This window comes from Cucurbita moschata, unplaced genomic scaffold (genome assembly GCF_002738365.1).
Source record: "Cucurbita moschata cultivar Rifu unplaced genomic scaffold, Cmos_1.0 Cmo_Scf00051, whole genome shotgun sequence".
NCBI lineage: Eukaryota > Viridiplantae > Streptophyta > Magnoliopsida > Cucurbitales > Cucurbitaceae > Cucurbita > Cucurbita moschata.
In genome coordinates, this window is record NW_019268567.1 from 597,445 (window position 1) to 624,278 (window position 26,834).

Below are 26,834 nucleotides of genomic sequence, written 5' to 3' on the forward strand. Positions count from 1 at the left end.
TGTGGATACAAAGAAATTGGCTCTAGCTCCAACACTAGTGGCTTTACGACAGGTAAAATGCAGAGATAGAGTTCTAAAATTCTACTACAAATATGAGATGAGAGTCAAATTACACAGTCAATTTCCACCACCATCAGAGGATGTTGGTGTTTCGTCATCTATCATTTGCAATTCCCATTGCTTACCTGTCTGTCAAAAAAGAGTGATAATGTTAAGATGAGACTTCTATTCAGTGAAGTTGGTTACATGATAATAACCTGGTTTTCCTCGTGGACATGAAATCTAATACGTAATCTCTTTGCCTAAGATGAATAATAGTAATGACATTAAAAATCAAAGATACTGCTTCATTTAGGTTCACAGCCCATTATCGTTCCAACTGCGAATGGCTTGATCGTCCATGTACATTTTCTTGGAAATACATTCTAGTGGTGTATTTGAACCCAAACCAGATATCACGAGGGGGTAAAGAACACAAGTCACCAGAAAATTCACTTCTTTCACCGATTATAATTCTGTAATCACAATTCACACCAGAGTTCAATAACAAAACGATCAATCACAAAGCATCAACAGCATCCATCATCATGTCTGTTGTCTAATACAGTAGACATCGACATTTTACCTACCTATATCACAAAACCAAATTGTGTATCCAATCCAACCAAGCAAGATGTGGTGTGTTCCTTCATTTTGCCACCCACCCTTGAAGGGGGTAAAGTTAATTTTTTCTTTATTGGAAGGTCTGCCGACATATGATTTCATATGGTCAAGTGAGATAACCAGGACTCGGAACCAATGACAGGATACACCAGAAAAAGAAAAAAGAAAAAAAAGAAAAGAAAAGAGAATTTGTAATATTGCCCAAAATAATAACATGCATGTTTCCCTCCATTTCTATTCTCGATGGTTACTTCCTCAACCTCCAACCGACCTTATATCCCCACGTGACTAGAAGCTCTTTCACTATCTTCAAACCGATAGTGTCATCTTACTGAAGAAGGCTTATGCTGCAGAAACCAAAATGACAACATAATCTTCCTCATTACTTTAAACTTCAATATTACACAATGACGCCTCATCATTCCGTCTTCTTTCACTCATTTCGGATCGAGTAGTATTTCTCCGAGAGAGCTGGAGATTTAGAAATTTCATTCATAAGATTTTTGAACTTAAGGCTGCAATCTCCTCCACTGCAAGAATTATAAAAACACGGGTTACTCACAGAAATCAGACAGTGAAAGCTCCAAAATTAGCATGCAAGCTATTCATTCAGGTTGGGCAAACTTATTTATCTGAGGATCAAATCACAAAATTAACAATACAAGTACTGGCAGAACCTTCTCTTGTGAAGCTCACATAAGGTTCAACATCAATTTTGGGAATTTTTTATTTAATGAAATCGACTAAATTCAGTTTTTTCCTGTTCTGTTAAGTTTGTACCTTCTAAATTCATTGTAAATCAAATTGGACTTAGATTGGAAGGTATTTTCGCAAGTTTGTTGGGGAAGGGATTACTTGTCCTGTAAGGCTGTTCTTGATCTTTTGGAATGAAAGGTCCTCGTTTCTTAAATGGAAAAAAAAAATCCTAAGAAAAAAAGAAACAATCATTTGGTTGGTTTGAATGGATATGCCAGTTAGTGTCGATCGGAGTGGCTAGAAAATAACTTTCTGACCAACGGATTTAGTATGTTTATTAAAAAATAAAAAAATAAAAAACTGCTAATGAAAGCCTCCTTTACTCCCATCCTCTCCCCTAACTAAACAAGTTCTCTCCTCTCCAGCTCTTTCCAACCTCTCAAGACCGTCCCATAATATGGGTGCTTAGCCACGCAATTATTGGCTGATGCCAATCCTCAGTCCCTCTCTCAGTTCTTCGTTGGCTTCTCTTCTGGCATCTCAGCCCTCTCAACCAAGCCACAGCTGGCACATCCTTCCATTGTCTCCTTCTAGCATCCATCAGATTCAACCTCTCTCTAGCTCACTCACTCTTGGCCTCAGTTTTAGCACACACGGAAGATGGTTAGTTGCTTTTTCTCTAAGCTTGCAAAAACTGCCATTTCGGACCAACATAAATTGAATGGTTGAGTTTCATTACTAGTTTGTGCCCAAAACCACATTGCGCAACTATATGAACCCCTATCTAGCATATGCAGAAACCTTAATTCTAATTTTCATCAATGGGAAACGAGGCACATCAACTGGGAAGTATTTAATATCAATCTCCAATCCTTTGGGTTGTATGGTTCGAGCAAACTAGGAAGATTCTGTAATGAAGCCTAGAAGTCTTCAGTGGAAGGATGTCATCTTTCTAATTGCCTGGAGGCCCAAACTTTCATATAATTACTCCTTTTCCTTTTTGTTGATCATATGAAGAGATTTTCATGACTCCTTGGACCTTGATCATTGTACATCCATCCCAAACTCCAATTCCTCCTTTACTTTCCAGTCTTTTTATGTAAAACTTCCTTTAAATCTCAAAAAGCCAATTTCTATGATGGTGTTATTAGGATTATATTTCATATTTAATTACTTCGAAATGACCATGTAATTTCTGCACACTTAAATTAATCTCACAAGATTGCTGTCTACCCTCGCAATATTTGGGGTTCAGAAATTTACATAATATTAATATTTAAGGTAGGTAACAATCAAAATATAAACCAGAACATGATACTTTTTCAAGATTCTTTTTTTTTCTTTTTTTTCTTTTTTTTCTTTTTTGGTAGTGGTTGCATTAAATTAGTATATTCAGTGTCTCCTCCAGAAATATGTTGCCTTTTTCAGTATACCAACTTATCAAGTAGAATTGACTAGCAAAAAAAATATCTACAGCCTACAGCCTCTTTTTGTGCCATTCCAGAAGGGATTTTGTTCCAGGACCATCCAAATTGTAGACAAGGGATAAAAAGAAAAGACCAAATGCATCTGAAAAGCAAACCTTATGCGATTTAGAGATGCTATTGCCCGTAGAGCACTGCGAATCATGTCCTCATTACGATCTACTTCTTGTTTAACAGCATCTTGCTTTGGCTTGAAGTTTATAGTCTTTTGAAGAGGATCAACCAGAGAGTCCAAAACTGGAAAAATACCGAAGTATACATCAGGAAAGAATCTTAGTGCAAGAATTTTAAACGACTTGATTGAAGGATAAACCAACCTGCTAATACAGCTGATGGGCACTTATCAGCAAGTTTTGATAGAATCAGATGGCATGGCATTTTAACATCGTAGTGATCTATAATAAAAAAGAACCAAGAGTTCAAAATTTTACAAGGACAGAATGTAATCCTTATCAACTTCCAAAAACATCAAACAACGTAATAGATCAAACTGATTCTTTCAACTTCCGCATGACAAGTTGCTCGTGTAAGAATAAACCTAAGCATAATGAAAAAAGTTTGTGCAACACAAAAATTCAACAGAACTCACAGTAAGAAATGATAAACTACAAGTAACAAACGGATTAATACTAAGACATACTATCACAGAGAAGACAAGAACATGCCAACAAAGACAAAATTGAAGTTAAATTTTGTTGCTAAAAGTTATGATGGTAAGTTGACAACTCACCATCCAAACCAGATTTAAGATAAGGAACAATGAAAGATGATGGGTTCACTTGGTCGAGACAACTATCTAGCAATGTATCCACACATTCGAAAGCAGCCTTCCGCAACTCAAGCCCATCATCCACAACATGCTTAAAGGGACCGAGATCAACTGTTCTTATCAATTCTTGCTGCATCAAAGGTCAAGACAGTATTAACATGTATATCCTTCATATTAAAAGTTTAAAGAAAAGGCAGGAAATAAACTCCGAAGGAATAACATGATTTCTTCTGTTGAAGTTCTCTAAAATTGTAATTGGAAGGAAAACTAAAACTACGAGGACAAATGATATAAAAAAAAAATCCAAGGTGAAAACCAATTCACCCACTATAATCCTTACATCTGATAAACAGCGGGTCTATATAATATAGTTCGGGGGCCAAATTGCAATAATGGTTTAGAAGACAGCGTCATCATTTGGTTATATCAATTAACAGTTAATTTTACTTGGAAACGTTTTAGATATCATTTTCAGATTTCATGACCAATTAAAAATCAAATACAAACCTTGGGGACCAAATAAATCACTTTTGAAACCTCAAGAACGAAATAGAAATTAAACTCAGTTTTAAAAGTTAAGAAACCAAATAGAAATTAAATTTAAATCCCATAGATCAAAAGTGTATTTTTAACCAAATCCACCCGTCTGGATCATAAATTATCATACCACATAGCAATTCACTGTAATTCAACCTCAACATTTCATCTACAATGGCAAATATCACAGAAATTATAGTCTCGCCTCAATATTCAGAGACTATTAACTAACTTAGTGTGCTATCATTTTTAATATAGTATATATATAGATAGATAGATAGAGAGAGAGAGAGAGAGAGAGAGAGAGAGAAACAAACTTTCATCCGGATAAAATGGAAGGAGCAAATAAACTTGGAAGCAAGCCCAACTTAACTTCATGCAGAGAACTAGTTGATTACCTTCACAATTGTTTGATCATAAAGAAGCGGCAATAACTCAGAAAGAAGCCCCTTTACAAGGTTAGGCTTATTGTGGGCAAATGTACTCAAGGCCAAGACAGCAGCACGTCTAACATGCTGCATACATTCAAAATCATGTTAAATTAAGATTCTACATCCAATGAACCACCAACAGTCACTTGATAAACTAAATAGAAGCAAAAAAAAGGATTTCCAAGGAGCTAAGTATCTCAAGATGAATATTTGGTACTTACACGATCATGATCCTTTATAAGCATCAGGAATGACGCAATCTCAGGGTATATAATCTCGTCTATCTTCTCAGGTCGCTCAACTATGGAATACTTGACTGCAATTACAACAGTTGCTCTAGTGAATGCCGCTGGACTTGTTGTCCTTACCTAAAGAAGACATTGAAACATGCTATGTAAAAGTTCAAATTCACAGCCCACGGTAAAACAGAAATAGTAAACCTGATCAGATACCTTGAGAGCAGGAACAAGTTTTCCAGGTTCAATAAGAGCAATTTTACCGAGGCACTCAGCTACAACATTCCTGACTCCCTCTTCCTCACTTTCGCAATGATTAAAGAGTAGATTAAGTATCTTCTCAACACTTGAGTCTTGAAACTCTGCTTTATCCACAGATTGCCTAACTATCACCTGTAATGGATAAAAGTTGCAAACTTACAACTGCAAGATAAAGTCAGAAACGGCTGACTTTAGGCATCTGATGCACATACCTCCTTCAGTGAATGAAGCAAGAGATATTGTTTCTTCTGCTGATTATCAATCTGGTCCAATATAAAAGGCAAATATTTGGATAAATTACCAACAGCAATATTACCCAGAGCATAGGAGGCAGCAGACTTGATCTCTTCAAAGGGAGATTGAAATGACTCAATAACAATATTCTCTATGTGAGCATGTGCGCTCAAGTCCTTCCTTCTCCCGATCTCCCCAAGACAGAGTAAAGCAAGGTGCTGCTTAGCCTGAATTTTGCAATAGTAGACATTAGACACCAGGATAATTTTCCAACAGAGACAGACATGAACTATGAAAGTGAATAATTAAGTAAGATTCATTTACAAGATATAAGTTAGTTGCTTCCAAAATTGCAGGAAATACATACACATGTAGAATACATAACAACTCTTCAAAAAGAAATTTACACAAACTTTTTTAGTCGTGTTTCCTATAGCACGAGGCTTACAGAAGCACAATAGTCCTTTGGGACTTAAACATGAAGTGCAGAAAGAGGAAGGGTCTTTTTATAGGTAGAATAGAAAAACATCAATTTTTTATACTACAAAAATATATAGTATAAGATAATGAAAATTTTGGATAAAATAGGGTTTTTAGATGATATTACTTAATTCTATTAACAGAAAATCTAAAAAGAAAACATGTACACTTTAGCATTGAGGCTAATGGCAAAGCGAGGCACTCTGAATAAGCTTGTTTATTTTAATGAATAACCAGCTTTCATTGAGAAAATATGAAATAATATAGTGGCATACAAAAAGAAAGCCCACAAAAAAAAGTTAAGGCAAACTACCAAAAGGGCTTCCCTACATTCATGTAAAATGAGTCTTAATGATAATTACAGAAGAAACTTCGTCCCAAAACCGGAGAATGACAGATAGAATCTAACAAGAGACCAAACCTCAATCAGAGATCTCTCAAGCCCTTTAAAAGTCCAGTGTTCTTACTCACCATAGTCCCCATACAAAAAAATCTTCCCTTTTCGCAAAAGGAAGGATGGAAAAGTACTTTTTGATCATCTCTCAGCATCCAGGCCAAGCCTAGACCAAACTCTCAAAAATCGATTCCAATTGTGTAAGCAACATAACAGCCTCAAAGAATAGGTCAATATCATTGCTGCCCCCCACCCAAAAGATGTACACAATGGCCATCAAGTTAAGCACCCTCCTCGACACTCGGTTCAAAGTGTTAAATCTTTTGTGGAGGACCTACCAAACGAAAAACTTAACCTTCTGGGGAATTTTCACCTCTAGACAAGGACCAAATAATTAAAGAGACAAGGACTAACTAAACAAAGAAAAAAAGGATTTGCACAAGAACTCTCCAGACCGACTAGGATTCCATGTGAAAACATCTATTCTCCTTGGAGTACAACTCCCCCAATCAATGACAGAAGATCAACAATATCTAACATTTCCTAGCTGACAAAGCATGCCAGAACACCAACGAAGAAGAGGACATGGGCTGAGACAAAACTGCTGCCACTAAGTGGTTCCTCACAAAGATAACAAGAATAAACGAAAAAATAAAGAGCAAAGATGTCTATCCCCCAACTACTTATCCTCCCAGAAAAAAGTGTCCCTCTAATTTAGAAGAACTTTCATCCCACTCAAGTTTCTTCAAAAGGCGACAACATAAATTTTTTCACCACAACCTTATGCCCTAAGATACTAAACTCATGATAACCACGAAAGTCATTTAACCATATGGACTTGTTACGGGCCCTCACATTACCAATCTCTAATCCCCCAAAGTTTATTGGCTTCCTATCCACCTCCCACTTGAATGAGTAATCCCATTTCCCCTCTTCAATCCCTTTCCAAAGGGAATCCCTCATAATCTTCTTCAAACATTGGAATCCTAGAAAAAAGGATAAAAAGTAGGTACCGAACACACTCAAGAATAACCCGATAAAAGTAAATTGGCCTCCTTTCAAGGACGAGACCCTCTTACAGCACAACAGTCTCTAGTAAATCTTACAACAGGATCCCAAAACGACATGCAGCTAGGTTCATGAACTAAGAGACTGATCCAACATCACACCCGACCAAAGCTGCCCACCCTCAGCTTAACAAGATCATAGCTCAACACCAAGAGCTGGCACTTACCTCCATTATTCTACAACCTAAATATGAGCTCAAAGAAAGCTAGAAAACTATTTAGGTTGACAAATGACTCCTGATTGCCTTAACAAAAAAAGATAGTGTCATCCAAAGATGAGACCGAGAAATGTTATCCTCACCAACTTTGAAACCTCCTGAGATGATTCCTTGAGACATTCGCAATGCTCAGGAAGAGAACGGGTGAGAGAAGATCTCCTTGTCTAAGTCCCCTCGAGGCACAGATTCTCCCCCTCAGTCTACTATTAACAAGGAACAAGTACGTCTACTATTAACAAGGAACAAGTACCTCATCAATCTAACACAACTCCAAATCCACAACCTCCATTTATACCCGAAGTCTATCTTAGCTAGGACTCTACCATCGATTTAATAAGCACGCCTCAGCGCACTTTTCAAAATATTGTTTGGATGAAAATATTTCACTAATAAGTAAAAGACAACATAAGTGAGAGATCCCAAAACTTTATTTTACTCGAACAAAAAAATGTACCGTACACAAAGTACTGTTCAATACAACTTACAATAAGTTCTATTTAAAACTTTTATTTCCCCCCTCCACCATTGAAGCTACATTTTCTTCATGTTGAAGTTTCACCTAACGCCATACATATCGAAGCAACACCAACTCAGCAGGCCACATAAACCAAACAAACCAATAAATGAAGTACAGGTCCAACCATAACACATATGTTTCACATGGAATAACTACTAGAATATTTATACTAAACAAAAAAAATTAAAAGACAAGAAACATAGACTTACAGAATTCGTACTGCTATCATCTTTCAGAATTTCTGTTAGCATTTTTACTGTTGAAGAATACTTTTGATCACCAGCGGCAAGACACAAAACAGCAACACATTGGGCTATCGAAAATAAAGCTTGTTTTGCGACACCACCCGATTGAGGTGATGGTTTGGCACATGAAAGAAGAGAGTCCAGCAAGGCATCAAAGCTGGTATTTGCAGAAGAGACCAATGCAGCAAAAAAGCTCTGTAAAGCCTGCAATTCATAATACCAATAGTTCCTAACTTGAAGGCATGATAAATTAAGGTATAACAATACGTAAACAATCACAGAGATATGAATACCACAAGTGCCTGCCCCTGCAGGAGTGAACTTTTGATTAGCAGAAGTGCCTGAGGAAGGACTTTGTTCCGAACGGCCAAACCAATACTTGAGCTAGACCTCCTGTCAGCCATCAAGGTACAGCATAACTCCAATGCAAGAGCTGTCATATGCAAGTCTGAATCACTGCCAAAAGGATGAAAAATTCAAACATGAGTGAAACAAAATGCATGCAGGATGGAGGGTCGAGAATGGAGGGAGAGGGAAAGAGTGGGTTTGGAGATTAAAACCTTATCAAAGTTGAAAGTTCCACAATAATGACTTCGTATGCTGAAGGGCCAATTTTATCGCCATAAGCAGCTATAAGTGAATTTAGAGTCCCCAGAGTTGCCTGTCTCAATGACCGATTGGCCTGTTGTTCCACCAAAAAAAACAAACTAACTAACTCACATGTACATATATCGACTTGGCAGCCAATAAAGAAAGAAACAAGTGTCTGCAAGTGCAAGCAAAAACATCATCACCGACTACACCAGTAGTTTCCATACCTTACGGAGAAACGCTGTCAACTCTGATATGACATGCTCTAAAACACATGACAGGTCTATTTGAAGCGGAGAAGCAGCAATGACAGCAAATGCCTGGGGCCGAATATTTGTATTTAAGAAAGCATCATATTTAGTGAGAAACAAAACATTTTCGTTGGATAAGAAAAGATGTGATACTACCATATAAAATATAAAAGATCGGAGAGGAGATATTCAACCTAAGCCAGAGCTCCAAGATTACCAAATATCTGGGCTAAAATGAAAAATAATAATAATAATAATAATAAAAGACAGCAATTTCTAAACACTAGCAACATACAACAAACTAGATGCATGAAGCCTTACACAGTTCCAAAAAGCTTTAGGCTGGAGCATCCCTATGCACAACAATATCTCATTGTCAACCTACACAAAACCATGATCACTCATCCTTTCAAAATGCATAGAAATATTTATGGTTGATTCTGATTAGGAGCTTCCTTTGGATCACACGGCTTGAAAGAAATTACTTTGAAGATTTACTAGACTTATTTATTTGATATTATAATGTATACAGCAGCCACTTGGTGCAGGTTGATAGATCTTCCTCTAATCACTTTCTTAGTGATATATGTGCTAATTGGAAGGAGCTTCCTTTGGATCACTCGGCTTGAAAGAAATGACATTGGAAAGGAGGAAAACTACACTTATTTATTTGATATTATATTGTATACAGCAGCCACTTGGTGCAGGGTTGATAGAGCTTTCTGTAATCACCTTCTAAGTGATATATGTGCTAATTGGATGGAGCTTCCTTTGGATCACTCGGCCTGAAAAGAAATTACATTGGAAATGAGAAAAACTACACTTTTTTATTTGATATTATATTGTATACAGCAGCCACTTGGTGCAGGGCTGATGGATCTTTCTGTAATCACTTTCTCAAGGCATCCTTCTCAAAAGACTTCAGCTTTTCCTTTCAGCCACCAACTTGAAATAACTTCTGGAAGATAGACTAAAATATCCCAATGGAAACACCAACTCAAATTGAACTTTTGGCATAACCGCAACTAGAGCGATATGGGAGTATAATATTAGAGGGAAATTACAGATAGAGAGTTTACAACAAATAATAATAATAATGATGAAGGGGTCTACCAAAGTAGCAAATGGCAAGACGGTGGTCTATTCAGTACTGTCAAGGCTTAATTAAGCTGCTTCATTATCCTTTAAACTTCTACCAAGCTTTAGGTCCCAAAATTTGTTGACAGCATTCCACATTTCTTTAATCGTGGCTTTTTTGCTATGAGAGTTTGTACAAAAGTGGATACTTCAAGGCTAGCGTGGTGTTTTCAATCCATGGGTCGGTCCAAAACCTCCCACATCTAAGCTTAAAAAATAATGATTTGCTAAACTAAAAAGTACTGAACGGACCAAAAAAATATTCATTCACTCCAAACTTAAAACTACATCCAATCTTCTACAAACGCAGTCTTCTACTATAATGAAGATTTCAAATGGTTTCAAATACATGCTACAAACTGCACTTCAAGAAGCCTAACAATGGCTACCTTGACTTCTAAGCAACATAATAATGAATGCCAAGGATACAACAAAACAAATCTTCAAACCCAACTAGGAATAGCTGCAAACAGATTTTACATCTTTTTCCTCTATACAATAGCCATACACACTCTCAAAATAACTCACTGAATAAACCCTCGAAAATGCGAAGTATATTTAATAAGTTGCCACAATGTCGCAACATTATGGAAATTAGCATCAAATTAGATGTGTGTGCGCACCCTTTTGAATTTGGGGTGCAAATGGTAGTGTTGAGACGCTACAGCAATGTCTCAACACCACATATGATGTAGCATTTTGACGTTATGCTCTCCTAGTGACTCAACCTTGTCCACTCGGCTCCAAGGATGATTTAGCTCAAACTAAACAAAGGTCTTTACATGGATTTTTGCATTTGAAAGGTTGAATACAACCGCAGATTCTACGAAAGTATGCCATTGGTGCTGCTCTTCCCTAATTGGTTCGTCCTTTGTAGAAAAAAGGGGGCAACATGATGCATCTCTTTCTCACATGTCCTTTTTCTGCCACTTGTTGGGAGGATTTTTTAGGTTATACAATATTGTTTGTGCTTTCCCAGTAATGTCTTGAAAGCTCTATACCAACTGTTGTGGCCAACTGCTGTGTCATGAAAGCTCTATACCAATTTCTTTGATGTGTGAAATTTACAAAGGTATGTGCTGTCCATGATACTTACAAAAGACCTTCCCAATTTATGAGGAAAGTGTGACTATAAGAAGCAAAATTATTAGACAATTTACGCCAAGATATAATGCGGTAAACAATATTGTCAAAGAAATTTGTATAAGTTAGTGTATTTTCCATGAATACTCTTTTATTCTTTCTTTCCATGGATTCCAAAAGAGAGCCATAATGAAATTTTTTCGTAGAAGCTTTTGCATTCTTGAAGGGTGGTACGTTAAGGTCATGTCTAATAACTCTTCTGCCTACCTAGAAAAGTGAGATGTCATTGGAAGATATTGATAATCCTTGTCCAAAAATTATGGACATATGTGCACTGCATAAATAAATGGTTTTGTGATTCATTGTCTTTCTTGCTTAAAGGAACCAAAACTTGGGAGTAGTCATGTAGGACATTCTTTTTAGTAGATTTTCACTTGTGCTAATGGCTTTATGCACTATTTTCCATTGAAAAAACTTCAGCTTTTTAGGATCATTTCCTTTCCATATTGTCTTCGCTGGTGTGGGGTTGATTGCTTTTACCTTTCCCCCCTATGTCCATCATCAAAGATTTTGCAGAGAAGATCCTGTCAACGCTAGGAAGCCATTTTAGTGAGTCTACTTTTTCAAAAACTACGATCAGGGTAGGTCAAGGCTTAATTCTACTCATTCCGCAACTTCGTTATCCTTTAGTTCCTACACTTTAGGCCCCAAATTTTGTTTGCATCTTTCCATGTTTCTTTGATTGTGGCCATTTGTTGTGAATGTCAAAACATCAATCTAAAGGTCAATCCAGAAAGATGTGCTTCCCCCATCACCCATTCTATGACACATGTAGTTGGCGGTACTTTTTATGTACTTCCGTGGCCCCTTTGCAGAAAGTGGATGGTCAATTTGTACATGATGCAAGAGTATATTTAGTATATATAAGATTTCTCCACAAGGCATTATTTTTATGATAGTATCTCCATATCCATTTGGCAAAGAGAGCTTTGTTCTTCTCCTTTATCGGAAATAGACCAATGTCTCCCTTTTCCATTGGACAAGATGTAGATCATCTTTCTGCAGATAGTTTTCTAATAACCTGTCTATTTCCGTAGCCATTTTTTGTGGCAGAAATGTAGTAGTAGGAAGGTCGGACAATGTGGCTAGTTTTAGGGTGTGTCTTCCGCCTTTTAAAATATAACATGATGACCATGTTCATAACCTTTTTTCAATGTTTTCAATAATGGTCTTCCAAAAGGAGAAGGATTTGTGGTTCCCATTTAAAGACAATCCTAGCTACATATTCATTCATTCACCCTTTTTACAACAGTATATATTGGCAAAGTCTTTGATAATCTCTATACTATATTATGCCCATAATCTCTATTTTCTATGGAAGAGACATCTGACATTTTAGAGAAGAGGATTGTATCATCCCCAAACTGAAAGTGGTTGATACTTGAGTATTCATTACCATCCTGAAAGTCGTTTATTTGTCCTTCATATTCGGCCGAAGAGAATTATGGTTTGAGGAAAACAAAAGACAAGAATTAAGATGGCTGTTTTTTTGGGGGCTAGCTAAAACATTTGCTTCTTCTTGGTCTTTATCTAAAGCATTTTGTAACTGTAGTGTGATGCAAATGTTTGCCAATTAGGAGTCTTTTGTGTATCCTTTGGTGTGTGTGGTTATCACATCTCCCCTCATTTGTACATCGCTTTGATAATGAAAGTTTCCACTCTTACCAAAAGGAAGTCCCCACCTCCTTCTCGCTTCTCCTTATTCCTGTTCCTAACTCTTCCCCGGGTAGTTCCCAATGTTTGGCACTTTCCATACTTCGTCGGTGCAACATCAACAAATTCGCTCATTCTCAAGTTACAACAACCTAAGATACTTTCACATTTTTCTTGGTCTTCCCGTCCTTGGAAAATTGCCATGCTCTGAAGTCTGAATCTATCATGGCAATAATTCTAACACTACAAAAGAACATGCATCTCCACATCTTCCTATCCTTTCATATTATGACCTGATACCAACTCTTGGTGTTTACTTTACATAAATCGGCACCCGATAACATAACCACAACCATGAAAGCCATCGTTCTAGCATTTCAAATAATTTGAAGCAACTGGAAAATACGGATGGAAAAATAGCATATTATTGACAATAAAGGGAAATAGGGGGCTGAAAGATGAAACCTAGAACTAGAAGAATAAAAACAAATGCATTTCTTGTAAACTGGAAAGAACCAAACTAACCTTAACAGCTGTAAGCCGGGTAATCTCATTTCCCATCCGATCAACAAGAACTGGAAGGCAGGTTGCTAACTCGGCTTTGAGGTTGTCACCAAATGTAGACACAACAAGCCCCATGCAAGAGATGGCACACTCCTTGACTTCCTGAAAATTTACATTAGAAGTTGGATTAGCTGTAATCATCCTCCAACTATTACTCACTCTGACCTTAACCTTTCAACAGATGAAAAGAATTAAAATATTCAAGGATACAACCTCCAGGAAGAATAACAAAGAAACCAAAACAAGGGCGATAAAACATCCCTATTAAGTTCAAAAGACAAAGAAGCAGGAAAAACCCAATCTCAATAAAAGAATGCTATGCTATCCACAAAAGTTTAGACCCAAAGAAGGGGAAAATCCCTTAACAGACACCAACAAAAGGAATCCAAACAAAACTAATGCAACAGCTCGCTGAAACAAAACCAACTCTGCAAAAATAACAAACCCAAGCACCTCAATACGAATGACAATAACACACCCCTACCAACAAAACAAAAACCAGCCCACTAAAAAAGTAGCCAAACCCAACAGTTGATCCGTTCATAATTACTTTCATTAAACAATATGAAAGAACAGAAATGGTAGAGCTGCACAATATTAAGAGAAATTCACACCCAAGTTTACAAGACCCTAATTATGAGAGATAGGGGGGCATATCAAGTATTTGGAAGTTCCAACCAATTTCCGTAACAAAGTCTTCAGCCATAGGGCCTCAAGTACCTGAATCAATTGAAAATTCTACTCTATCTACTCCTTTTCAAACAGTATCTACATGGTTCACAAATATTCTTTCTTTACTGAAAAAAAAATTAGTTCAGTCCGTAAAAATTTTTGCATTCTGAACTACATAAACATTTTGGAAATGAAAGCCTCCAAAAAAGTTTTGTGGATGACTATGTTGGGAGGTCTCTTACTATATGATGTAATCCAACTTGTGTTATAAAGACAATGGGATGTGGGTACATCCTTTTTAGAAGCATAATAAAGATGCCAAGCATTTCGCAACAGTTCTGGGTATCCAATCTCTAAAATAATATTTTAAGGTATAAAAATTGAACTCTCATTGTTTCTAAAAGAAAAACAGAACATTCCAATTAATTTCTCAGTACTTTTAAGGACGTTTTAAAGAAAAACTTCAAGAACAAATATAAGAATAAGCAATAGTTGTAAATGGACGGAGAAAATGCTGTTCACCCTTGGAGGTTCAACAGACCTGATCTTGATCTTGATTAGTCAGGCGTGACATTATAGCATTATATATAGGATGAACGTATTGTTTGAAGTCAAAACCTTGCCCCTGGGAAAAAAAGAGATGCTGAAAATAAGATTACAAAACAGAAAAGATACCAAAAGCTCTGAGTAGCCATTGTTTCTTTATTTTCTATTATTTTGAATATAAAAGTGGCTAGCATATTATTCGAATTTTCAATATTCTTTTAATACTTTCGAAATCATCTCCAAATTTCAGAAAGGTAAGAGCTTGTTTGGTATACAATTCTGATTTTGTTTCTTAATTTTTAGATTCCCGAAATAAATCAGATTCAGTGAATATCTGTTATGTGAGTTTGTTTTCATTTCGTACAAGTCTTACATTTGAAATTTGGAATTGCAGAACTACACTAAAAAAGTAAAAGAAAATGATAAATATATTATTTCAAGCTATAAACTCATTTTATTATGTTAAAATTAAAAGATGTATAACAAAATATATTCTAAATTATATAATATTGCTCAATAATAGTTCTACAAAATTTATGACATAAAATATGTTAATAAACTAATTAATGATATTTGAAACTGAGCTAAATATTCAGTTCATAACTTTTTAAACAAACTTTGAACAATTCTTTTAATTTAGATCAGTTTATAAATCTATTACCAAAACCAGATCTAAAAAGCACAAAACACAACTCCATCTAAAAACAAAAAATACAACTCTATTTTCATTTGAATCTCTTATTTACAAATTTTCTGATTTTAGATCACTCACCAAGCACATCCTAAGATCTATTTTGTCCTTATTTTCTGTTTTTTTTTTAAATTAAGCCGACTTAGAAACCTTTTATTTGTATAGCTTTTCACTCTTAAGAGAATAATTTTGAAATTGAGGTCAAATTAAAGCCGCAATTTCAAAAATAAAAATATATATACTTTCAGAGGTTTTCCAAAATGTGGTTTAGATTTTAAATACATTTTTAAAAATAGATTATGAGAGAAAAAACATCGGTAGTAACCCAGCATGATTTACAAAAAAAAACAAAACAAAACACACAACCTCAAATGCCTGAAAAACTTCTATCTTCGGGAAGGGGTATTGTTTCTGGTTTCAAATATGGCTTAGACAGCAAAGAAATCAAAAAATATATATTTAAAAAAAAAAACAAATGTCACCATTAGTAAAAATGAAAACTTGCATTTTGAAAAATATGAAAAGTATTAATTCAAATGGGCCCAATGAACTAATTCTACAACTAAAAGTAAACTTTTAAACTCACCTCAATACCAGGACGAACAACCCGAACGAGTTCCCCACATACCCTCAATGCTTCAGCAGTAACCTTGTAATAACGCTCTCCAACAGCAGACAAAACAGGACTTGAGAGATCCTATATCAACGCAGATCAAGTTATTAATGCAATAATCACATCCAATCTATTGCTTACAGAATGAGAAAATATTTACAAATTTAACATTCATCAAGTTTCATACACATCCTGGCCTAACTATAGAACAACTGCATCTACATGTTAACTCTAAAACTAGTTCCAAAAAGAATAGAATACGCCTAAACGGGCATATTTCAGAACACTAAATGAACTTGAGTCAATATTCCTGCTTGAAGTCCACATTTTAACTCTAAATTTGGTTCCAAAACTGATCGCTATCAAATTATCCTTCTGAGCAAACACACGTAATATTTTAGTGAAGAGATCCCCCATAACAACTGAAAACACCTACCAACCCTGTAATTTAATTCCATTGCACCTAATGCTGGTAGTTGAACTCCTTCACTCCTCAAAGTCTGAAAACTTTATTTTTTATAACAAAAAAAGGACTTTTTGCTTAGTAAATATGAACAGTTTCACAGAAATGCAAGTTTACTAAGAAAAAGTATCTGCATTCACTGAAAAAGAAACAAGGTTAAAATGTCATTTTGATACCGGCATTTTAGGTTTCATTAGTAGGGACATTTTTAAGATTTATTGAAAGTATAGGGACAAATTTTGGATTTGGACATTTGAAAGAAAGTACTTGGACCAAAATAGAATAAATCTCCAAGTATAGGGACCAAATGGTACTTTAACCAGAAAAAAAAGAATACAAATTTCAATATGCTACAATGTACATTAGCCAGGTGACTCTTTTTCTTGTTACCTTGATATAAGGATGGAAAACCGAAGGAGAATTTGAAGCCAACACCAATCTAGTGAAAATAAGAGCTTCTATCTTCAAATTTGAGGTTGATGATTTATCCTGCAAAGTTCAGCGAGGCGAGCCACGATAGAGTAAGGGAAGGGAAAGAAATTGGCATCACAGTAGATAAAATTCAATTGCTAGAACTTATATGCAAAGCAGCAGAAGATGATAGTGCATACACTTAATGCTTTTTCAATTCCTGGAATGAGCGATCCTATGTGATCAGCAAGACAATCGGGCAAGACAACCACAAGCTCTTTCAAGACAGAAAAGGCACCAACCTACAGGGTATCAGAGCATAAAATTTAAATGGACCCATACCAAACCCAGAACAGCCACCAACAATTTCTTTACCTTTGTCTTGATAGATTTCTCCCGTAGCTGCCTATTTATAGATTTCACAATCTTTGGCACTTCTTGATTTAACAACCACCTTGGACTGCTTATGCCAATAATCAATAGAAACAGATTTTATTAATTATAAATACAAAAAATAAATAAATAGATATTGGGGAAAAAAACTAATCAAGGACCATGTTATTTACTGAAAGGAAGAAAATCAGAACTGAACTTCATTAATCTTCAATATCAATTCAGAAATACAAGATGGGAGGCCTATAAAGAGGTTCAAACCAGAACTTAGAGATCCCATTACGGGTTAAACCAATTAAAGCTACCACCTCATTGCAATTATGGCTAATGGCTGCAAATATGCAAATAAAATGGTAAGCTAGCCCAGTTAATCATGAACGTTGTTAAACTTGAAAATAATTAGAAGTGTTATGTACTGGAAGGAAGAAAATCAGAATTGAACTTCATTACTATTGAATATCAATTCAGAAATACAAGGAAACCTCTAAAGAGGCTTCAAACTGGAACTTAGAGATCCCATCACGGGTTAAGCCAATCAAAACTACCACCTCATTGTAATTATGTTTAATGGCTGCCAATATGCAAATAAATAGGAAGGCAAGTTCGGATCCCAGTTTCATTCAACACAAAATCCAGCCCTTGGAGGCCATAGGGCAATAAATAAATCGAAAATTACACTTTAGATTCGATTAAAAATAAATTGAAATACATGAAATACAATTTAAATAGAGTTTATTTTATATGTAAATGAAAAATATAAATATATTTAATCGCATAGAGTTGCTTATTATCTAATGAATACATTGATTTATTCTAATTATAAAATAAAATAACGAAAATTGATGAAGTATATATACAAAGAAAGAAAACGCAAGTGCAAAAAAGCAACATAAGAATCTCGAAAACTCATGATTCAGGAGGGCACTATAAGCTCTTGAGATGCCTTCCACATGGGCATCCTAAGATGCTCGAGCATCTATATGGCCAGAAATCCAATATTCATACTGAACAAAATCAAGATGCACATCACATAGAAATCTTGGATTCCTACCAAATAAACGACCCCTAGAACATGAATTCCAAAACCCTACTGAACCTGGCACCTTTATATCTGATTTTTTTTTTTTAATGAAAACAAACTTTAATAGATGAAAAGGAAAAACAATGTTCAAGTATACAATCTCCTAATGGAGGAGGAAAAAGGATTAAGTTAATTAAACAACAAAACACCAAAAATTACAAGAGCAAAGAGAAATACTATTGTCATCAAAGTAAGGAATGAAATCATTCGTTTCTGAAATAATTTCTATGCTCTCAGATTTCGTTGAAAGACACTTTAAACTCGTTCCAAACTAGGATTAAAATCCCATGAAGAATTTACCAATAGCAGTACAATATCCTCGTAGAAAAGATTTTGTAACTTCACTCTACTTCAGGCAAAAGGCAACAAAGATCATGATCATTGACTTCTTCCTTAAAAATACGAACAATATTACATCTTTCCATCATCTCAGCTATAGGCCTTAATGCCTTCCTTTGGGTGTCCTTGACCAGTTTGTACTTATCCTTTGTCTATTTTCCTCAACAATTAGAGCCTTTTTAGTACACAATTCTGGCTTTTGCCCTTTGTTTCTTCTTTTGGCTCTTTTGCTGTGAGTCTTTTTCTTTGTTTTTGCTCATTTCTTGATATTCTTTCATTTACTCCATGAAAATATGGTGTCACACCAATTATTAAGCCCTACAGACAAGGCACCAAAAAAAAAAAACCCACAGCCAAGCCAAGGTGCAAATGAACCAAAAATATTTAAAGAAAAAATGAACTTGCCTTAATTCATTCATGTCAACCTGCCCTTTTGTTACATTTCCAGTTTGGCGCAACAGTTCAATAAAAGTACTAAATACATCCATCTGCATACACAATAAACATCCATAACGGGTGCAAGTGAGTGTTTTTTTTTCTTTTTTTTCTTTTTTTAAGAAAAACCTTTCATAGAAAAAATAAAACAATAAATGACCATCCATACACGTGCAAGTGAGTATTTAAATCTGAATTATAACATGCCTACTACCTTGACATTTTCTTCCCTCTCTTTAAATCTATCGATCAATTTTGGACAAGCCTGCCAATATGAGAATGACTTGAAACATAAGCAGACAATAAAAAATAAATAAAAATAAAAACATCATGGCTATAGCCTATAGGTCAATTGAAGATCAACTGAAAAAATATCAAATGAAATAAGATGAGGTCAGAGAACTTGGCCTTCATAAAAAAAGTTAAAAGAAAGCACCTCTTCATATAGTCTTGAAAGCATCTCTGGTCGTGATACAATTAATGCTGATAAGCATTTAGCAGCTGCTCGTCGGACTTTCCAGCTGAGATCTTCATCATCTGTATATTCATTGGCACTTTCACTGCAAGATAGCATCAGTAATACATCAAATTTGTAACTCCACCACAAAGGGACAATATGTTCATTAAAACAATTACAAAATATGAAATAAAACCAAAAAGAATATACTTTTTTTTAATAAGAAATCAAAGAGAGAGGAAAGAGGAAAAAATTAAACAAAACAAAAAGAATATATATTACTCTTCTTCCTCTTCTTCATGAATCTCATCATCAGTATCTTCTTCCATATTATCAGTAAAATTTGGGTCATAACTTAAATACTCCAAGGTAAGATAAAGAACGTTATCACAATAGGACGAAATATCCCTGGGGCACCTTAGAAGAAAACTTTCAAGAGCCTGCAATCGCAAGACCACTTTAGTAATATAAAAGAGGCATCAAAGTTTAATTATACAAACTGAAATTCATGGTGAGTGTAAGTTTTTAACAAAAATAAGTGAGAAGATTAAGTACCTGTAAACTGTACTCACGAAGCTCTTCATCACTTTCAGAAGCACTTGTGCAATAATTGATAAGCACGGGAACAGTGTCCCCAAGATGAGGTCCAAAACGATATCCAACTGCACGGCTATGATGCCAAGAAATTTTAATTCATTAGCATATTACCAAAAAGGCCTAATTCTGTTTGTCTCACAATTGAGATCCTTAAAAAGGGGAACACTATCACTTGAAAAACAAAATAAAATAAAATATACTTACCAGTGACTTGGCACATGACTTTCAAAGGAATTGAACTAATTGCGCAACTAATGAACTATAGAAATTACTATATTAGAAGTTTGAGTGCTTATTATAACATGGGACCTTAATTACTCAACTAATAACCTATAGAAAATTTTCATTTCATCACATTTAATATTTAAGTTTTGGTTTGAACAAATGAATTGAACTTCAGTAAGTGGGAAAACCAGTATCCACCGTTAGTTGGCCTTCCATCTCACCTAACAATCTGCAAAATTACTTGAACATTTAACAATCAACTCTCATATTACATTCACTACTTTCTCTCTCTTTTTTCCCTAGTTCTTAATAAGATACATTACATCAATTCAGCTGGTATCATATTTGGCCTATGACATGAGCTATAGATATCACAGCACATAAACATATTTTCCATTTCTCTGAATAACCTAATATTAGAGGTATAAAAATATACTCAATTTCCATTACATACAGGACATGGCATGAAGAATGCAATACACATCTTACATAGAAAAGCTTCGTGTCATAAAACTTACCTCAAAGCACCAATCATTTGGATATTTGTGCGTGTAATTTCTGCTTTGGTACTTTTAATTCTCAAGCTTCTAACAACCTCAGTTGTTGCCTTCGCCAACAAATCGTCTGATAAGCTAGAAGCAAGAGAGGCTGCAAGCAATAAAATTATTAATTCAACAAACCTCTACTAGCAGCTCATACGTTTCATAACAAGTACAATAGGTGATCCCATTTTCATGTCTTTGTTACACTACATGTGATTTATACTATACAGTACCAAATACTTATTTTTAGTTTAACATGTTGGGTAGGGATTGAAACCTCAACTCTCTTGGTCGAGTGTAATGTCTAAACTAGTTGAGTTATGTTCAAGTTGGAATACAATTTCAAATACTTAGATTGATCGATTACCATCATTGCCATCACAAATATCAAGTTCCACATAGTTCAGTAGAATACTCTCACAAAATGTTTCCATAAAAGCTTATTTTCCTTTTTAGAAAGGATGATCACCCGAAGTATATGCAAGGAGGATCTTTGGGTCCCTTGAAATTGCCATGTGCTAATGAAGAATGTCTTACGGTCCCCCCAAAAGTTCCTTCGCTTTTTCTACTTTAACAAAAATGGTAAAATGTTCTCAGCTTTATGAAGAGAATTTGAAAGCTTTCCCAGTCAAATTAATGGCTAAAAAATAACAATGTTGCTACCTTCATTCCCATCTGGCGTTGCCAAAAAAGGTCTCCTTCTCTCCCTCCTGACCCTAGAACTCTTCATCGCCATCAACTCCAATTTCTTCAACCAGCAAAAATGTAATCGAGAACTCCATGTCTTCCCACTTAATGTAACAGCCCCGTGGAATATACCCATCCCATTCCCCCTAGACTTGAAACAAATATCAACCTCCCAATTCTCTATGGACCAAATCATGTCATGTCATCCCCCTTGCCAACCCCTCCATAAAGTATCGCCGAATTACGAACAAGTTCAAGAGTTCGCGAGTAAGAGGGAACATCTATGATCCTAACCCATCCTTTCTCAAACTCCAATCTTTTGCCTTCCCCCACCAAACCTGAATCCCATAGTCTCAAACTAATGGTACAAATGTTGATAAGCCTCTCCTAAAGTTTACTAGTCACTCTTCTCACCAATAATTCTTACACAACCATTGCCAAGTTGCCACAGAAACACCTCATCTTCACTTTCTCTCCAAACACTTTCCACAAATCCCTCCCAACTTCCACCCAAGAACAAGATGCCTTCTCCATCACCACAACACCTTGTGAGACTACAGAAGGGAGATCGAATTCCTCCTTCGAATCTCCAATCAACCTCTAAACTGTTCAAGCCCCATTTCATTGTATGCGCAAATGAAGATGCTAACTGGGGAGGAATTTTTGGACCTTGCTCCTTAGAAGAAGTGCGTATAGAGTAATTAATAAGAAATAGCACTGGCTCTAAAGCAACTTTAAATGAATGTCACCCTCCCCTATCTTTACCTTTCTGAACAAAAATGGAAGCTCTTCTTCCTCTAAACGGGTCTCAAGCCAACATAGGCCAAGCACCCTTGCGTTAAACACACATTGCACCCAAACCAACGCTTCCAGAGAGCCTCTTTTCCTAAAGAAAGCCTCACCTCCCAATCTCCGAACCACATCTCCAAAGCAATTTCTTACCTAACTATAACTTCTAGATTCACTTGAGCACTCAAAGATTTGCGCATGCTAACTTCCTCAATCTCCACCTTTGACCCAAAGTTTCACTCCTTGAACAATAAAAGCTTACACTCTACACTCACCCTAAGATTGTTGCTCTCTCCGACTCTTATGGAAGAGTCGGAGAGAGAGATTGTATGTCAAGTCTTTGAAACCTCAGAATTGGCAAGTAATGCTTCAACTAATGAAGATAGATTTCTACCAGCTAATTACAAACAAATCATAAGTTAACAACACCAAAAATGCCAACAAGGGAATAGGAGTGTGGTTGTTTAAACAAAAACTTCATCGATTAGGAGCTTCTACAAACCTCACTAAAAATGAAAATTAAAAAACAAGGGGGCAAACTCCATTTTTTTATAATACTATATCTCCTTTTTGGTTGATTCTTCATTTTCAGCAAAAAAAGAATCAAGCGAAACAAGATTTCATATTCCTCACGGAAATATTCATCAAATCCATGAATACATTCTTCAACATTGTCCGATCATAATCATCATCAAAGTATTCCAAAAAAATCCATGAAAAAACTCCACTTCTTTGCTGGAAAAATTGGAATCTTGAACCAAAAGCCAAATATTGGCATTCTAGGAGTCTATCAATGATGAAGAGGCTTCCTAACCATCTCTCGAATGTGTGCTCTCTGTTCTTGGAGCATTCTTGTCGGTCACACAGGTCATTCTTGTCATTTTTTATTCAAATTATGGTCGTTGTCTACTGCTTGCTTTTTTGACCATGCTGATAAGAAAGATTCAAAGCCAGTTGATCCTAGTGTTTGACCACAGTACCCACCATACATTGAACATTGGTCAAATTTCTTTGAATATCTCTAACTGATAGCAAGCGTCTAGTTGATGTTCTTGGTAAGAAAGTGGTTTGCAGATTTTGGTGCAAGTTCGCTTTACACTCCCAATTGAACTGAAGTGTGTCACATCTAAAGGTGGCTGTCATCCTCCTAGACATTAAGCCCTCTCACATTTGAAAACATCAAAGGAAAATATCTCCAAGAATCCTCAAAGGAATGTTTAATGTGAATCAAAAGGTAAGTGAACAACAAAAGATTAACCCTCTACATATAGGAGAGGAATGGGTTAACCTACAACCTACAAACTAAGCAAACAACTAACTAACTACTAACTAAAACAACTAACCATTCAAATGAAAATTACAAAATAATTACTAATAAATCTACATCAAAATGACAAGAGCAGCCAACAAAAAAGTTAAATAAAAACTTGAAATAGCGAATGCATTTATCATCTGAGTCTTACCAATACACGACACAGTCTTCTTTCTAACACTGGCTTGATTGGAACCCAACTGGGATAATAATGCACTTAACAGAAGCTCGTGATCATTCGTCATGAGATTTCCAAATTTGTGAAGAACGTCACATAAAATATCAAGGGACTCACATTTTATCTCTGTGCTCATTCCCTGTATAATAAAACATGCACATCTATAGGCCCAAACTTAAGCTTTCACTGTTTAGCATAGTAAAACAATTAAGAAATGTTAAATTTAGGAACATGCTTCAGTATATATACTTCAAAAGCTAATTAACCTGTTAATAGAAAGTGATTTTCAGGTCTAATCAACCTTAACCCTCCTAACCGCCAAGTTCTTTTATGCAAAAAGAATTACCATGGTTTATTTGCCTGAGATCTTGCGGGTTCAGATGATCAGACTATTCCTTTGGAACCTTTGGATGGAGAGGAACAAGAGAACTTCCAACAAGAAATTTCTTCTCATGATAGATTTTATGACAGAACTTTTGTCAATGCTCATGGTTGGCGTAAATAATTTTCTCACTTATAGTTATTAAATAACTTTTTGAAAATTTTGGAAGGCCTTTTCCTAACCCCCCAATTAGTTTGGGGCTCCCTTTTTATATTTCATCACATCAATGAACTATCTGTTTCTTACCGAAAAGACAAAAAAAAGTTCTAAAAAAAAAAAGCGAAGGCAAAAGTAAAAGACAAAAATATATACAAAATCAAGTGCATGACCATATGAAGTCAATTAGAAACATTATTATAAGGCTAAATAATGAAAAGAAACATTGATGAACAAAAATACTAAAATAAACTCATGACTTGTGTCATTAAAAAATTTTCTTTTATAGAAAACCAAAAAAAAAAAATCATTGATAAAATGCAACTTCTAGGGAAGCTCTCCACAGAGGCTAAAGAGGTTTCTATCGGCACAAACTATAGAAAGATATAAATTTTTTAAAAGGAAACAAATCTTTTCATTCATGAAGAAGAGAGAACGATCAAAAAAAGAAAGAAAAAATAGCCTACAAAACGTAGACTGAAAAAAAGCAGAAAATAAAATAAGTACAGAAAAATGATATTGAAACAAGGATCAAAGAAAGCAACTCTACAAGAAAACCTCCCAATTGTTACTAATATCTTGAAAAGAATATCATGCAAAACCGCAAGAAGCTTTAATCTTGATGAATTCAAAACGGCCTGAGCAAGAAAAGAATTTGTCCTCAAAATTCTTTGATTTCTTTCCAACCAAATATTTAAAAGAACGGCATTAGAAGGCATTAAAACAACGGAGCTTAGATTCAATAGGTACTTAGAGCTAAGAAGCTAATAAATGTTGCTATGACGGCTAACAACATATATTCGCATTTGCCAACTTTAACTACTGAAACTAAATCTATAAAAATTGATGTCAAAAGAATGCTCTAAAGTTTCAAATTCTTCTAAGCTTGAACATTAAGAACTGAATGAGATGAATGTTTCAGACACTCACAGCAGTAGTGATCCCCTTTATCAATTGGGGTGAAAGAGTGATGAGAATAGATTGAGCAAGAGATGGCACAGAAACTTCAGCTACAACTGTCTTCAAGGCTATGCTGGCAACATCACGGTGCTGATCCTTCCCATTGAGCAATTTGCCACAAAGTTTATTTGTCATCTCCACGACCCGCGTTTCACTAACCTTCTTCACTAATGGGGCAAGGCTGAAATTTAAATTGACGAAAGAGATCAAAAGAAAAGATTAAGAATTGTAAGACCACATAAATACTCCTATTAACTTGATCGATTCTATCTCTCCATTTTTTCTTTTCACATACATGCATATGGTCTTAAGAAAAAGTTCCTCTTAAAGAAACAGACAGCCTACAAGATCACAAAGAAAAAATCATCTATTGGAGTTGCCGTTGCATGGTAAGCAACGACCATTGAAGCCAATGGTCAGCAAGCAGAAAATGTAAAAGTCCTACATACCATTTCACAGCCAACCCAGAAACATCACCGGCTGCATCATCAAGCTGTTGTATGATTATGTTTGACAGTTTTGTCTCCAGCTCAGTATCAGCTTTAAAAGTCTCTTTGTTTAACTCGTTTAATAGATCAGATGTTGCCATGTATCTGTAATCTTTATCTTTGCCTGTCATCTATGAAACACACGTGCAAGTCAAACCAACCACAAGCCGAAAATATCACTGAAGTAAAAATGTAATAGATATAGATTATTACTACTCATGCAATCCGGTAAAATAGTACCTTCTCTAGGATACCCGTCATCGCTAAATTCGCCATTGGGGAGCTGTTAATTTAGGCCTGAGAGAATGCCACCAACCTTAATTTGTAGAACGCGAATGATCTGAGAAGCCACAACATGACAAACAGATATCAGCATAATCACAAAGAAAGAGAAAATGTATTTGTTAATTAGTTAAAGATTCCCTAGAACGAAATTGGCATCATTTAACGACCTCGAGAAAGTAATATCTGACAGTGCATGTAAAGAAAGAAACCCTAAAACACAAAACCAGACCGTAACGTCATCGTCCGTACGCGTAAGAAAATACGATGGAATTCAAGAGGAAAAACCCTAGACAACAAAGGCAACAACAGAGCAATAGAAACTGCAGCAATGGCGGTTCATTTATCAACAGAGATCGAAATGGAGGGGATTCAAAGTTGAAAAACAAAATTCCGGCCATGGCACTGGGGAATGGAGGAGCAAAGAATCCAAAAGGGAAGAACTGACCTACAAGGAAGAGCACCCGCTGCAGCGCGGCGAAGCAGTTGCGGTCGCTCACTGTCGTAACTTCACGAGTCAGGTGAGTGTGAGAGTACAGATCAGATGAAAAGCATCTGAGAACG

At 35.6% G+C, this 26,834-nt stretch overlaps 1 protein-coding gene across 2 annotated transcripts; it reads right to left on the reverse strand.

The window, feature by feature from the left end:
- Positions 1-481: 481 nt before the first annotated feature.
- On the reverse strand, positions 482-26,834 carry LOC111435968 (cullin-associated NEDD8-dissociated protein 1). 2 transcript variants are annotated; one of them, XM_023073608.1, is made up of 30 exons: positions 26,719-26,834; positions 26,441-26,593; positions 26,229-26,328; positions 25,950-26,119; positions 25,471-25,681; positions 23,976-24,141; positions 21,013-21,142; positions 20,228-20,342; positions 19,955-20,112; positions 19,652-19,775; positions 19,430-19,480; positions 19,186-19,268; positions 17,343-17,427; positions 17,168-17,269; positions 16,947-17,045; positions 16,067-16,177; positions 14,785-14,868; positions 13,533-13,673; positions 9,051-9,143; positions 8,793-8,914; positions 8,526-8,688; positions 8,197-8,436; positions 5,290-5,538; positions 5,033-5,209; positions 4,802-4,948; positions 4,548-4,664; positions 3,574-3,742; positions 3,161-3,238; positions 2,942-3,080; positions 482-1,193 (listed from the first exon to the last, which is right to left on the reverse strand). In XM_023073608.1, exons 3-30 carry the CDS (start codon positions 26,262-26,264, stop codon positions 1,097-1,099), a joined length of 3,657 nt encoding a protein of 1,218 aa, XP_022929376.1. In that variant the 5' UTR covers positions 26,265-26,328; positions 26,441-26,593; positions 26,719-26,834; the 3' UTR covers positions 482-1,096. The 2 variants fall into 2 exon arrangements, with proteins under 2 accessions (XP_022929376.1, XP_022929375.1); XM_023073607.1 differs by lacking the exon at positions 26,441-26,593.

Excerpts from the sequence above, each read along its gene's own strand:
- LOC111435968 (XM_023073607.1), bottom strand. The coding sequence starts at position 26,264 with ATGGCGAATTTAGCGATGACGGGTATCCTAGAGAAG. Across the intron at positions 21,143-23,975 it reads GAAGACTGTGTCGTGTATTG|CCTCTCTTGCTTCTAGCTTA; the intron begins GTAAGACTCAGA and ends TATTGCTTGCAG. Across the intron at positions 19,481-19,651 it reads TTTCAAGACTATATGAAGAG|GCTTGTCCAAAATTGATCGA; the intron begins GTGCTTTCTTTT and ends TCATATTGGCAG.